Below are 13,670 nucleotides of genomic sequence, written 5' to 3' on the forward strand. Positions count from 1 at the left end.
AATGATAATAAATTGAGGTTAAAAGTTTTAGAAATGCCTGACACTTAAAAGACTATTAATACCACTTGAATGCTTTAAAACTGTAAAAAGGTAAAGTAAAGGTCCCCTGTGCAAGCACCGGATCATTCCTGACCCATGGGTGACATCACATCTCGACATTTACTAGGCAGACTTTGTTTACGGGGTGGTTTGCCCGTGCCTCCCCAGCCATCTTCCCTTTACCCCCAGCAAGCTAGGTACTCATTTTACCGACCTCGGAAGGATGGAAGGCTGAGTCAACCTTGAGCCGGCTCCCTGAAACCAACTTCTGTCGGGATCGAACTCAGGTCATGAGCAGAGCTTGGACTGCAGTACTGCAGCTTACCACTCTGCGCCATGGGGTAGCATTACTAAAAAGGGGCAGCACTCAGCTATCAGTTCAAGTCACACTACGGCTCATCTCCATGCTCTATACCAAGGTGACCAGTGTGCTTTGGTTTAAAACCCTTTTTCCAGAAATACTTTAATCCTGAAAAGAAAAATTGTTACAAGCAGACATTTTAAACTAAGACCTTTGAATGTTTTGCCCTATGAAACACAAAATGTGAATCCTATTAACAGAAGCTACAACCATGCCTGCATTTATTTAGGAGTAAGTGCTATTTAAAACTGTCAGTCATGCAAGACCTTTGGCCTTGATTAGAAAGAGTCACACACATACCTAGAAAGACTTTTTCTTTTCCAATGGAATATGTGCCACAAACAACTAAAGTTCGGGGGTTTAAAGTCACTGTCTCAAAGGCAGTATTGACAGCAAACTGAATAACTTCTTGTTGGGAAGGAAAAGTATATTCAGGACTACAATACCTAAGAAATGGAGACAGAAGATATATTAAAGAACGGACTCTGGAGGAAACATTGTTTTATCTAATGGCCAAAACAAGGCTTACATACAAACAGAACAACAGTAAAGGAGAGATAAAATTAATGGCCAGCCCCCCTTAATACTGTTTTAAAGCTCTATTGCACTGACAGAAGACATGCCGCATTCTGAACGTTAAAAAATTGTCTTACAGTATCAGACCACTGTTCCACTGAGCTCAGCAGTGACTCCTCTGACTGGGTCTCCAGGGTCTCAGAGAGAGGAAGGTCTTTCCGAACAGATTGAACCTGGGCTCTTCTGTATACAATGCATGTGTCTGAGCCACAGCTAGCAGCTTATGCTGCTGGGAAAGACGGAGCAGAAAAGGAAGAGATTCCCTTGTGGTCTTTGTGCTTTATATTCTAAGATGCTATGGAGGCTGATGCAAATGTCTCCATCCTTTAAGGTAGAGGTCTATCAGTGCTGCCTCACTTGCCCAACGAGAGAGCGAGAGCACGAGCGAGAGAGAGAGAAAAGACAGGCTGCATAGGAGGAGGCTTGTAATATTTTCCATCTCCCCATAAATACATTGCACTGATCACTGTGAGGAATACTACTTTTAACTGCTTCCCTCTGTCCTCCAAAATATCCTATCTTTGACAGCGTTGCTGAGATCTTGCAAATTGAGGGCTGTGGCTTCCTTTATTGAGTTAATCCATCTCTTGTTGGGTCTTCCTCTTTTCCTGCTGCCCTCAACTTTTCCTAGCATGACTGGTCTTTTCCAGTGACTTTTGTCTTCTCATAATGTGACCAAAATACAATAGCCTCAGTTTAGTCATTTTAGCTTCTAGGGTCAGTTCAGGCTTGATTTGATCTATAACCCTCTGATTTGTTTTTTGGCAGTCCACGCTATCCGTAACACTCTCCTCCAACACCACATTTCAAAGGAATCTATTTTCTTCCTATCAGCTTTCTTCAATATCCAGCTTTCACACCCATACATAGTAATAGGGCATACGATGGCATGAATTAACTTAATCTTGGTGGCCAGTGACACAACTTTACACTTCAGAATCTTTTCTAGCTCCTTCATGGCTGCCCTTCTCAGTCTCAATCACCTTCTGATTTCTTGGCTGCAGTCTCCCTTTTGGTTGATGATGGAGCCAAGGAATAGAGTCTTGAACAATTTCAATTTCCTCATTGTCAACCTTATAGTTGTGTAATTCTCCTGTAGTAATTACTTTTGTTTTCTTGATGTTCACCTGTAGTCCTGCTTTGGCACTTACTCTTTTAACTTTCAGCAGTATTCGTTTCAAGTCTTCGCTATTTTCTGCCAGTAATGTAGTATCATCGGCATATCTCAAATTGTTAAAGTTCCTCCCTCCAATTTTCACTCCACCTTCATCTAAATCTAATCCAGTTTTCCTAATTATATGTTCTGCATATAGATTGAAGAGACAGGGAGATAAAATACATCCTTGTCTAACACCTTTGCCAATTGGAAACCAATCCGTTTCTCCATATTCTGTTCTAACTGTGGCCAGAACATATTCTGTTCTGTGTCCAGAGTACAAGTTGCTCATCAAAATGATCAGATGTAGTGGCACACCCATTTCCTTTAAAACCAGCCATAGCTTTTTATGATCCACACAGTCAAAAGCTTCCCAATTATTACGTTTTTCCTAATATATGCTTGAGAGTTTCATCTTATGCTTTTTAAAAACTGTGTGCTTTTCATCCTGTAATGTTACTTTTCACTGATCATTGTTAAAATCAGTCATAAAAGTAGAGCGTGAAGAACTGGTAACGTTTTCAAAATTTATAACACAGCGTAACATATAGATCCCATTGTGTATATTTACAGAACAGCTAAACAAAATCTGTCACAATAACGTAATACAGTGAATGGCATTGTCGCCCACATTAGCAGACGTGGTATAATGAGTTAGCTAGGGCGTGAGCTCATTCAAACATAGTGGGAGGAGGGATGCTGAGAATGAGGCCAGGTTCACAAACATCTCAGCATAGTACTAAGCATAACCCCAATCTGCAGAACAGTTCTGGGACACAATGCAGTCTAAGTTAAGCACATTCCATTGGAGAATGTAACTTACGTAGTATCCAAGTACAGACTGTGAACTTTCTGGCCAATCAGAGAAGGATAACACTCCATAGATGGACTTGCTCTGAAGTCTCCCGTGTGCAATACAACTGTCCCATTTGGAAGGGAAAAAAGGATCATTGCAGCACCAGGACAACTGCCAGGGAGTGAAAGGGTAGAGGAGGAAAAGGGATTTTGATTTAGAATCCACGGATCTCCAAGCACGAGATACAGATCTCTAGTTAAAATACACGAATTTAACTGTTTGACATTGATACTGGTTTTGCCAAAGATACCTACTGATTAGCATCGAGCAACACTACTTTGATGCCATTTACTATGCATTCTGTATCCATTGGCAAGATGTGGATGTACTGCTCTTGTACTCGAAGCTTGCTCTTCACCAGATTTCCAGTTATCTGAAAAACCAAGAGTAGCCACCAACATTCCCCGTTTTGTCAATTACCACAATTTCATCTGATGCAGAAAGGATCACCTTACATTTCCAGATCCAGCTGGCTTTCCCCACAGCCACATGGCAGCTGCAGGAAACAGCAGGGGCCCAATATGGCTCAGGACCATGCCAGGAGGGGAAGAGGAGCTCCTGCCTTTCCCTGCACCATTTTCCTGCGCTGAAATGGCCCCAGGTAGGAACACGTGCAGTATTCCTTGCAGGTTCAGCTCAAAAATGGGGCAAATGACTCTGCACTCCAGGGTCATTTCAGCTTGGAAAAAGTGCAGGGAGGCAGAAGCCCCTCTCCCCCCCCCCATGCTGCAGTCCTGGGCCAAATTGGGCCCCTGCAAACCTTTAAAATGCCATTCCCTGCAGCTGGAAAAGTGAGCTGGGTCTCAGGAACCCACACCCAACTCATTAAAAAATATAATGTGTGGTTTAAACCACCTAATATTCAAAGGGATGTTGAAAAACTAATTTTCAACCTATACCTTTCAGAATTCAGCAGTTTGTTAGAATGCTGAAGTTCTACAGATATACAGAAGAACCAGAAATGAAGTGGAAACCGCTAAAAGTGCAGTTTACCTGGGGGACTTTTCTTCAGGGCAACTGGACTTCTTTCTAAAAGAAGTTTACCTGGGGGACTTTTCTTCAGGGCAACTGGACTTCTTTACACATGCCATTCTTTCAAATGTATTTGAAAAAAAATGGGGCTATTATAAGCCTCGACACATTTTCTTCACACTTAGGAGCCAGTCTAAAAATTCAAGAGCCATACTCATCCATAACAAATACCATATTTTCATTGTCATGTGAACTGCCTCAGCACGTCTCTGTCAAGCAGGTCTCTGTCAATATATATTGAGTGGAATTCACAAAGAAAATCTTACACATTTTGACTATATACACACACAACCCCCAAAAAACCCTGACTAGATCCTGGGGTAAACGGTACAAGCCACATTTTCTATGAATAGGAAGAGCCTGTAGACAAAGTATTCTATCATAGGTTTTTCCATCTGCATTTTGAAAGTACCCACCCACCAAAGGTTTTACCATCTGAACTAGACTCGGGATTTTAAGGTTTCAGAACAGTTTTCCTACCACAGATCCTGATGCTCTGCCCTTGGAGAAATGCCTTGTGCCAGTTTTCATAAATTGCTTGGACAACACTTTTTACATTTGCTAATTGTCTAAAGTACTTCAGAGAGCTGTTTGGAGCTTTACAATAGATAGATTTCTGGCATTTGTATAGCTGCTTTGAACTAAGTTGTGTAATTCTGGACAGGGAGATGCACTGATCTTGGTTAAGAGGAGCTTTTGAAAACTTTTAAAAGTAAATGGCTTGGCAAGAATAACAATCCCTTTTTGTCCACCTTCTTCCTCCTTTTGACAGTTGTTTTGATACTGTTTATTTCCATAGATTGCTTTAATGTTTTTGATTGTGGGCTGGCTTGGGGACTCAAAGCTGGGTGGAAAGGTGGCATAAAATGTTTCAAATAAATAAAAGAAATAAGTTATACCTTCAGTACTAGGAAAGGGAAGGAGGAGGATTTAGCCACTTCCAGACAGTGCCCATTAAGCATACATGGCAGGCAGAAACAAATATGCAAAAGGAAGGGGCAGGGTGCTGTAATAGCATGTCTGAAGCAATCCTATAGGAAAAAACACTTACTGAGTTCACAAACACACTACAAAGTTCTGCTAGTGTTCTTAAAAGATTGTACAGGAGACTATGGTTTGAGTGGAAAGAAGGAGGAAAGTGCATGCCTTTTATTATTTAGTGTTTTCTATTCATTGATACAGAATCTGCCCAGGATAAATGCAATTACCTTTTGTCTGTCTGTCTCTTTTTCTCCACTGCCCTCATTTCTTCTTGCACATGTTCCCGTGCTATGCCTTTTAAACAAGGGCTCCACCTCTTAGGTAAGGCTTTTGAGATGTGGAACTGCAGATTAGCTACTTGTACTAAGGCATGGCAGGAGCTGCCAGCAGAACTTGTTAAACCGCACCCCCTTCCCTGCTTCAAGCAAGGCTTTCAAGGAAAAGCTGTACCTAAAAACCAGAGGATGGAGTGCTACATAGGAAAATGGGCCAAAAGCTACAATCCAATTTCTTAAGCAGCTCTCCAACCCTGCCTCTGAGGAAAGGCTGCAGAAGGATTGGTAAACACTTTTGTATTTCCAGAAACGTATCTAAGTTACAGTAAAAACCCTTCCAAGTATACCCATGTTGTGCTCTCTTGTGCACACTTTTTCCAGGTGGTTGCTGGCTAGCCTGGCCCCACTGAGTCCTCCCTCAAAGGCCAAAACATCCTTAGAATGGACCCAGACCCCTCCCCCTGCTTTTTATTGACAGAAACCAAGGCTTGAATGCTGGCACTATAGTTGTGATTGTCTAGCAATGCACACAACAGCCACGGAGGGAACTCCAGTTGTATACCAGCCTAGGCTACATTCAGACATCACTTTTAACAGATGTTAAACTGGGATAGAAATGAACCCTATTTATTGCCTGGCACGCATGAGCACCTTATTCCTCCCTTCTCCCCCACCCACATTCTAAATCCTAAAACAGAGAGAATCAAGTTTGTAGGAGCAAAATGAGTTTTAAACAAGTTAATTTGTATGGCATCAGTAACCGGAGTTAATTTATAATCAGGATTCTCTGTGCAAAAAGGGAGGAGGTAGAGCAATGAGTCTTCATGAGCCCAGCAGCAAGCCAAGCTCAGAATCTCCTGGCTTAAAGATGAACACACATGAAGATGCCTTATACTGAATCAGGCCCTTGGTCCATCAACGTCAGTATTGTCTACTCAGACCAGCAGCAGCTCTCCAGGGTCTCAGGCAGGGGTCTTTCACATAACCTACCTGCCTAGTCCCTTTAACTGGAGATGCCGGGGATTGAACCTGGGACCTTCTGCATGCCAAGCAGATGCTCTACCACTGAGCCACAGCCTGAATGCAGCCATGTTCAGTATAAAGTCCATATAAATCTTACAGGGTACATCTATGTGAAACACAAAAAAACACATACCTTATTGCAGAATATTGGGAATGTAAACTTTTTTGTTAGGCCACCATAATGATCAGAATGAAAATGTGTAAGGAAATAGCCTGTGCATCCTTCAATTTCTCCATACTGGAATGCATCTACTACAAAACCTGTTCCTGAAACAAATTCATTCAGTTTACTTAACTCATATAAAGAACCAGATACCATTTTTTTAAACCCTCAGTTTATCTATCTACCACATTTACCCACTCTTCTTCCATGCAATGTTCTGCTTCCATTTTATCCTTGCAGGTCTCAGAGTGCATGATATTCACTATTTTTTTCTGTAAGACTAACACCAGGAACCAGACATGTGCATGTCTCCTTGGCTGATCCCATTTCTTCTTGTTTCTCAGTTTTCCACAAACCCTTCTCATTGTTGTTTTTGGCCAATCCCTCACAAAATAATATCAAGCTTCAAATTAAGAAAATCCTTAAAAACGAAATATATACATTAAACACACTAATGCATTTATCACAGTTTAAGCTAATGGGATTTTTAACACAAAACCCTAGATTTCCTGAGCGCAGAGCCTCCAATGTCCTAAACATTATAAGCCACAGGGATACCTGGAGGGCCTGGACAAATGAAAGGCAAGAAGAACTAAGAAATCTTCAGAAATATACAGAGGAGAGAGATGGTTTCTAGTTTTAGGGTGGTACAACTCACAATGAATGTCTATAAGAGTTAATAAATACAAGCAGGGGGAGAACTTCAAATGAACTGTTACATTCTTTTGCTAGATTAGTACCATTCTGTATCCTAAAACCCTTAAGGCTACTGTCCTATTGGCACTTTCTCAGGAGTAAGCATGCAATGGTTTCAGGCTATACATTTGCAGTGCAATCCTAAGAGCACTTTTCTGGTAATCAGCCCCATTGACCAGACCCAAGTAGGATTCTGAGTAGATCTGCTTACGAGAGCACTGTCAGTTTCTCAAACGTACAGAATAAAGCAAACTGCATATTCAAGCAGCAAATTAAATATGTAGTACTATTGGCAATGATGTAGCAACTTAATAAGATTTAGTAATAAATAAGAAATTAAAAAGTTAAAAAGGAAGTATCTGACTTAGGAACACAATTCTAATACTACTTAATTTAGTTAGTATTTTAAGAGGTTTTGTTATTGTTTAAAAAAATCTTCAGCCTTATCATTCCAGAAAATAACAAAAGATCTTATGATAAAGTTTTACATTTCTCTGTAAAATTAGATTTGTTTCGTATACTGATGCTTCATTGAAAAAATAGATCACATTTTCATGCATATTTTGGTTAAATGGTACAGAGTTTTTTCCCTGCAATTAATTAATTCAGAGAAACTGAGGTAGGGGCAGAAGAACTGCAGTAGGGACAAAACATAAAAAGAGAACATGGTTTTCACCATCAATAAGATAACTTATCAATACAAGAAACAGAATGTACTACCTGGTATCTTTTTATAGAAGGGACACAGTTTTTTTCTGGTTCCACCTTCAGCAGTCCACGACTCTCTAAATCTTTTTCGCCACTGTCTCTGTCCACCAAATGCTGGCTCTACAGGGGTGGCAGTTTTTCTTGAGCTTTCTGTAACCACATCTGAGTCTTCCAATGACCCTTCGGCTTTCCTCTTTTTAGATCTGGACCTCTTTCCTGCAGCAGTGGATGGACTCAAAGCCTGTTTGTTCTCACAAAGATTTTTCTTTTGGTCACTCTCCATTTTCGCTTTCGGTTGCAACCCAAAGAAAACACCAATGTCCATTTGTTTAAGTTCCTTGGCAGGAGTGGTGTGCACTTTAAGATTTGCAGCAGAAACATGTGGCAATGTTTGGGAAACAGTAGTAGGGGTAACGGGCATAGCTACGGCATTACTAAGCCTTCCCTTTTTTTTTATGATTGAATATGAATTGTTATGAGACAGTGTATTTCCACATATATCAGGGACAGTTTTAACTATATTGCAGGACTTCTCTGAAGAGTCAGTTTGGCGGTGCTGAAAAGGCCTAACACTTTCTTCTACGAATTTCAATGGCAACGGCTTGTTCTTAACAGCAGAATCTGTCTTGACTTCCAAATTAGAGTTGCTCCAATCACATTTACCTGCATCAAGTATGGAAGAGCTCAGTTTAAGGCCCTCAAACTCTTCCCCACTCATCCCATCATCAACAGGGGAAGCAAGTTCTTTTGTAGTGTGTTTCACCAGGTCAAGAACATTTGTTGAACTTAAAATCCTTCTGGAAAAGTTAGCTTGTGAAAGAGACTTAGAAACGCCATCCATAATTGGGAATATATTTGAAGTTTCACAGCAGTCATTGATCATTATTTCAACACTGTCATGCTCAAGTCCCCTATGTTGTGTAGTACCAGCTGGTTTATTAAACACACAGATTCCAGCTTGTCCACTTTTATCTTCTGGGCTTTTGACATCAAATAATCTTTTTCTGAGATGTTTTACCTTAGTTTCTTCCTCCTCGTCCCCTTCATCTTCTGCAGATTTTTCTTCATCTGTATTCAGAGGAGAGTAAGAAATGTCACAGTCGCTAATGTCAGCTTCTGAGACTACTGTGTTTAACTGAAGTGAGTCATATTGACTTTCCAAATCGTGACTGTCTTTGGTTTCTTGAGAAAAAGGGTTCAAATCTTTTAATGCTTCATTTTCATTGGTATTGCTACAGTTAATTGACTGATAAGCACCAGGACCAAAGAGATTGTTTTCTAGGTTAAATGATGAGAATTCCTCAAGATGATCCCCTGCTCTGCTTGCAGCAAGTAGGAAATGACTGTAACGTTTGTAATGAGAAGCTATGGTTGAAGTACACAGAAGACCATCAGGGCACTCTAAGAAAACAAATAAAAGTATCAATAGTGGGAAAAATGTCCTTCTAGCACAATGTTCAGTCTCTGAAATTACTAAAGATGAACTACAGTATTAAGACCAAAGAGATTAACACAAAAGCTTCATTTTAGAATGCTGTAAAGAAACTCCAGGCTCCAACCAATAATACCCATCCACATCAACTTCACAATAAGAACGTAAGAGGAGCCCTGCAAGATCACTTGTGGCCCATCTAGTCCACCATCTTGTTTCACATAGCGGCCAACCAATTGCCCTGGAGGGCAAACAAACAGAGCATAGATGCCAAGGCCTGTTATGAAAGGATAAAATGTGAATTTAGAATAACTCAGGCTGAACTGCGGGGTGGGGGGAATAGATCCTAGTTACACCCCAGGAAGGGAGGGCATGGATATGGCCATCAAGGGAACTAAGAATGGAATAGAATCCTAGGCTCATTTTGATAGCATGGCCAAACTATCAAAGTAGACATGATAGATAATTACTAGTTGTCCCCCCCTTGGTGCCTTAACCTGTTATCTAGACTTTTGAACCAATAGGTGAAGAGCTGGCTTGAAAGGAGACTTTGAGCCTGCACCCCTAATTTTCTGATTGGGTTGGAAACCCCTAGGCTGCAGAAAAATCTGTAAATCTATTAGCCTGAATTGGAGTTCCCTGTAAAGATATCAAAGGGAGGTTGTGTCAGGCTGTGCCAGAACTCCATCTTGGATGCATTCCTAGGAAAAGAAATGTCGATGCTCCTTTGTAAGTACAGGATTAGCTAGCAAGATTTTTTTTCATTCCAATATTTTACCTAACTTCTCTGACAACTGTTTATTGCCAATTATCTGTTACATATCCAGGGCTCAGTCAGGTACTGCAAGCCTCTGTCCACGTGCACACATACGGATGATCTGGCATTCAAAAAGGAGCCAGGTGTACTCCAGAACAGCCAAATATATTACTCTAGAGCTCATTATAAGACTAATGAAGTAGCAGTGATGGAGGAAAAGAAAGGTTACTTCTCTATTATTATAGCATTATTATAGCATTCATCTTAATCGTTCATGGTAACTCAGCAATTCCTGATGCCTAAATCTGAGCATCTAATTTCCCAGGAACAGACAATTAGCTGTGATACTGGCTGAGTTTTTTGCTGATAAAATATCGAGAATACAGACCTGGATGTCAGTTAATTCACAGGTAGACCAGAAGAGAAGCCTAATACACTGCCTCGGCTCTGAGCCTGGCCTTGGCTGGGGAGGGCAGGGTAGAAATTTAATAAAGTAAATAAATCAATAGATTATTTTGATCCAGTTTCCGTGATGAATGTAACATTGAGATTAAACCACTGTAATGCACTGTACATTGGTCTCTCCTCAAAATCAGCTCAGAAACTCAGTGGCTCGGTTATTAACGGGAGCTAGACGGAGCATGCATATTACTCCCATTGTGCAGATGCTCCATGGGCTGCTCATCTGTTACTGGGCTCAGTTTAAGTTATTGACGATCCCTTCATGGCCTTGGCCCCTCTTATTTGTGGGACAGCCTCTCTCCATGTGCTCTACCATAACAACATCACTCTAGTCAGCAGGGGCTTCTTTCAGTGCCAACCTGCCAATGGGCAAAATCAACAACTCCCCATAGGCACGCTTTCTCTGTTATGGCTCCTGCCTTGTGGAATGGCCTGCCCAAGGAGGACAGGAAAGCTCCCACTGTCCTGGCTTTCCACAATCTATGCAAAACTGAACTATTCAAGAGGGCTTTTCTGTGCTGGCAATAGGGTTGCACTGTACAGACTGTTTTTACAAATTTGCTTGGGTAAATTATTAGGGAGTGTAGCCTATACTGTTGTGTATAGCTTATTGTAAGTAGGATCCTATTTATGTAATTTCTGTACCACTTAATGTGGCATATAAATAATTATGTTATGTTTCAGTTCTTTTTGTTGGTTTTAAACTTCTAAAATCCTAATCTAAAATCCCATTTTGTCAATTGTACAGGCTATGTATAATCCGCCTTGAGTCCCTGTGAGAAAGGACTAAAAGTAATGTAAATAAATCAATACTTCTTCAGATAATGCTATCTTTACAGTTGCAATTCCAATTTAAAACCTGATCTAATGTCACAGAAGATATTTTCAGTAGAGAGTAAGATTGCTGCTTTTCTTTTAACTGGCTCTGCTCCTGAACTTTTAAAAGTGCACACAGAAAGGCATGTTTTCTTGGCATGAAAAACATTTCATCTGCAAAGTATCTGAATGTCAGGCTGCTCTTAAAGGCACAGGAATAGAGCTCTTAAAAAACATACTGGAGAAACATTTTCTTACACACGACTGTACCTTTTTCAGCAGTCCCTGCACTGTCCAAACATTCAATAACGTGACACTGAGGTGTCTGGATCAACAGCAAAGAGAAAGGCATCTGGCAACTTGGGCAGTGTCCATCATATACTGGACGTGCATTTACAGGGCTTTGCTTCTTACAACTTTTCTTAGGTTTTGCTGAAGATGATATTTTGTCTTGGGACTGTACAACATGGTCACAGTTGGAAACACCACCATTCTCATCTTGCTTTAAGGGCGTCTGAATTCCCCTCTGCCTTGGCCATTGCTTTGCTTTATTAGGCTTGTCTTTTCCTTCTGATATTTTCCTATTACTTCTGCAGCCACTACTTTGTGACTTACACTTTGTGTCACTGGATTGTTGTACATTTGTGGAGATGACTTCTGAAGTTTGGCATGCTGATTTTGGCTTTCTAATAGATTTGTACTGCCAGATGTCCTCTTCCAACAGGCAGGCTTCAGACATGACAACCCCAAAACACTCAAAAATATTTCTTCCAATTTAGTAGCATTGCAATGTTCTCCAATGTATATATTTCCTTCAGTTACATTGGTTTTTACTTCCTTGGTCTGTATGACAAAAATACGTAAATGCCATTTAAAAAACGAGGTTAAGTCACAAACATAAAATACACTCCTCAAATATATGGATTTAATAGACCAGACAAAGAAATGTAGATAATTCAATTCTATGAGTTATTTTTTAAAATCAACAACAGAAAATTTTAAGAAGACTAAAACAATTTCTGAATCTATTGTCCCTCCTGGGAGGAAAGTCTTTGTAATATCAGCTTCTGGGAAGTTTATTAAGACAACAGCAAGGCTGTTCCACTGAGGTTACAAAGGAAAAAAAATTGTAAGAAACACAGGCTACACACATCTGACAAAGTAGCCTCTGGTTCACAAAAAAAAATTATGTTGGAATAAAATATTGTTAAGTGTTGTGCCACAAGACTTTTGTTCATTTCTGCTGGATAACACTGGTATCCCTCTGGAATTATTACTTGGAAGTAAGTCCCACTGAGTTCAACAGTCCTTATTCCCAAGTAAGCGATAAAACAACAAATTTGAAGAGGAAAAAGCCAGACAGGGATAGAAGGTACCGGCCTAAAGTTTCGGCTACAAAGCAAGACAAAACCCAATGAATGGACTCTGAACTCAAGAGGCAGATACTCTCAGCTCAGTGCTTCGCCCATCAGAAATTAACGCGTACCCTTTTATATATGTAGGGACGCTTTATATATTATAATATTATATTATATAGTTCTCAGACATAGGAAGCACTCCCACCCCTCTCCTTACTCACACATTTGATGTCAGCAACAATTTCAAGTCTTCCATTGCCTCTTTGGCATTAATTACCTTCTTCCTCCTGACTCATACTATCCAGTAGGAACAGCACTTTCTTTCAATTGTTCTCCTCCTCGGCACTGTATCCCCTTAATTTTTTTTGGGGGGAAATAATTTTAAAAAAATAAAGTTCGAATATTTTGGATGATCCCGAATTTATATTTTCCTGTTTCGTGCATTTGTTTTACCAGGAAGATCGACTTGCCTTTCTACCGAATCGGCAGAATCGAAATTACTACTGAGTTCGGTTTGCAGGATAGGGTGTTGCCCGCACTTTTTTTAAAAAAAAAACAACCACTTGTTACATCCAATGAAACCCGTTGGAGTTGAAATTTCATTATTTTTAATGAAGCGCCATTAATAAATTATTTTTTTCCGTGCGGCCGATGCCGCTCGACGGGGCGTTTTCTTGAATGTGCCGAGAAGGAAACCACAGATCAGTACACAAAGGGCGCCTTGCGGGATTCGTTCCTAGGCAGAAGCGAGGCGGGCAATATGGCGGCGGGCGGCGGGCTGGCCGCCCTTTTACCCGCGCAGACCGAGCTGGACGACGCGCTTGAGGAGGCGCTGACGTCTCCAGAGAAGGAGAACTTGGTCTACCAACACTTGCGAGAGGTGGATACGCGGGAGCGGGATCTCAAAGTCCCGGAGTTTGAAAAAGGTGAGCCGTGCTGTCGGCTGGAGGAGCGGGAGGTGGGCGGAAGGGCTTCGCTC

The 13,670-nt window shown here is 40.8% G+C and overlaps 2 protein-coding genes across 2 annotated transcripts in view; one reads left to right on the forward strand and one right to left on the reverse strand.

The window, feature by feature from the left end:
* DCLRE1A (DNA cross-link repair 1A) overlaps nucleotides 1-12,161 on the reverse strand; it is a 29,836-nt gene extending 17,675 nt beyond the window's left edge. The window contains exons 1-6 of the mRNA XM_056850457.1: nucleotides 11,604-12,161; nucleotides 7,879-9,267; nucleotides 6,433-6,566; nucleotides 3,243-3,361; nucleotides 2,956-3,099; nucleotides 701-846 (exon numbers count right to left, since the gene is read on the reverse strand). Coding sequence (XP_056706435.1) covers nucleotides 701-846; nucleotides 2,956-3,099; nucleotides 3,243-3,361; nucleotides 6,433-6,566; nucleotides 7,879-9,267; nucleotides 11,604-12,072 — 2,401 coding nt within the window. The 5' untranslated portion in view covers nucleotides 12,073-12,161. The remainder of the gene's footprint in view (nucleotides 1-700; nucleotides 847-2,955; nucleotides 3,100-3,242; nucleotides 3,362-6,432; nucleotides 6,567-7,878; nucleotides 9,268-11,603) is intronic.
* Nucleotides 12,162-13,451: 1,290 nt separating this feature from the next.
* Nucleotides 13,452-13,670, forward strand: part of NHLRC2 (NHL repeat containing 2) — a 43,054-nt gene continuing 42,835 nt past the window's right edge. The window contains exon 1 of the mRNA XM_056849455.1: nucleotides 13,452-13,617. Coding sequence (XP_056705433.1) covers nucleotides 13,452-13,617 — 166 coding nt within the window. The remainder of the gene's footprint in view (nucleotides 13,618-13,670) is intronic.

This window comes from Euleptes europaea, chromosome 5 (assembly GCF_029931775.1).
Source record: "Euleptes europaea isolate rEulEur1 chromosome 5, rEulEur1.hap1, whole genome shotgun sequence".
NCBI lineage: Eukaryota > Metazoa > Chordata > Lepidosauria > Squamata > Sphaerodactylidae > Euleptes > Euleptes europaea.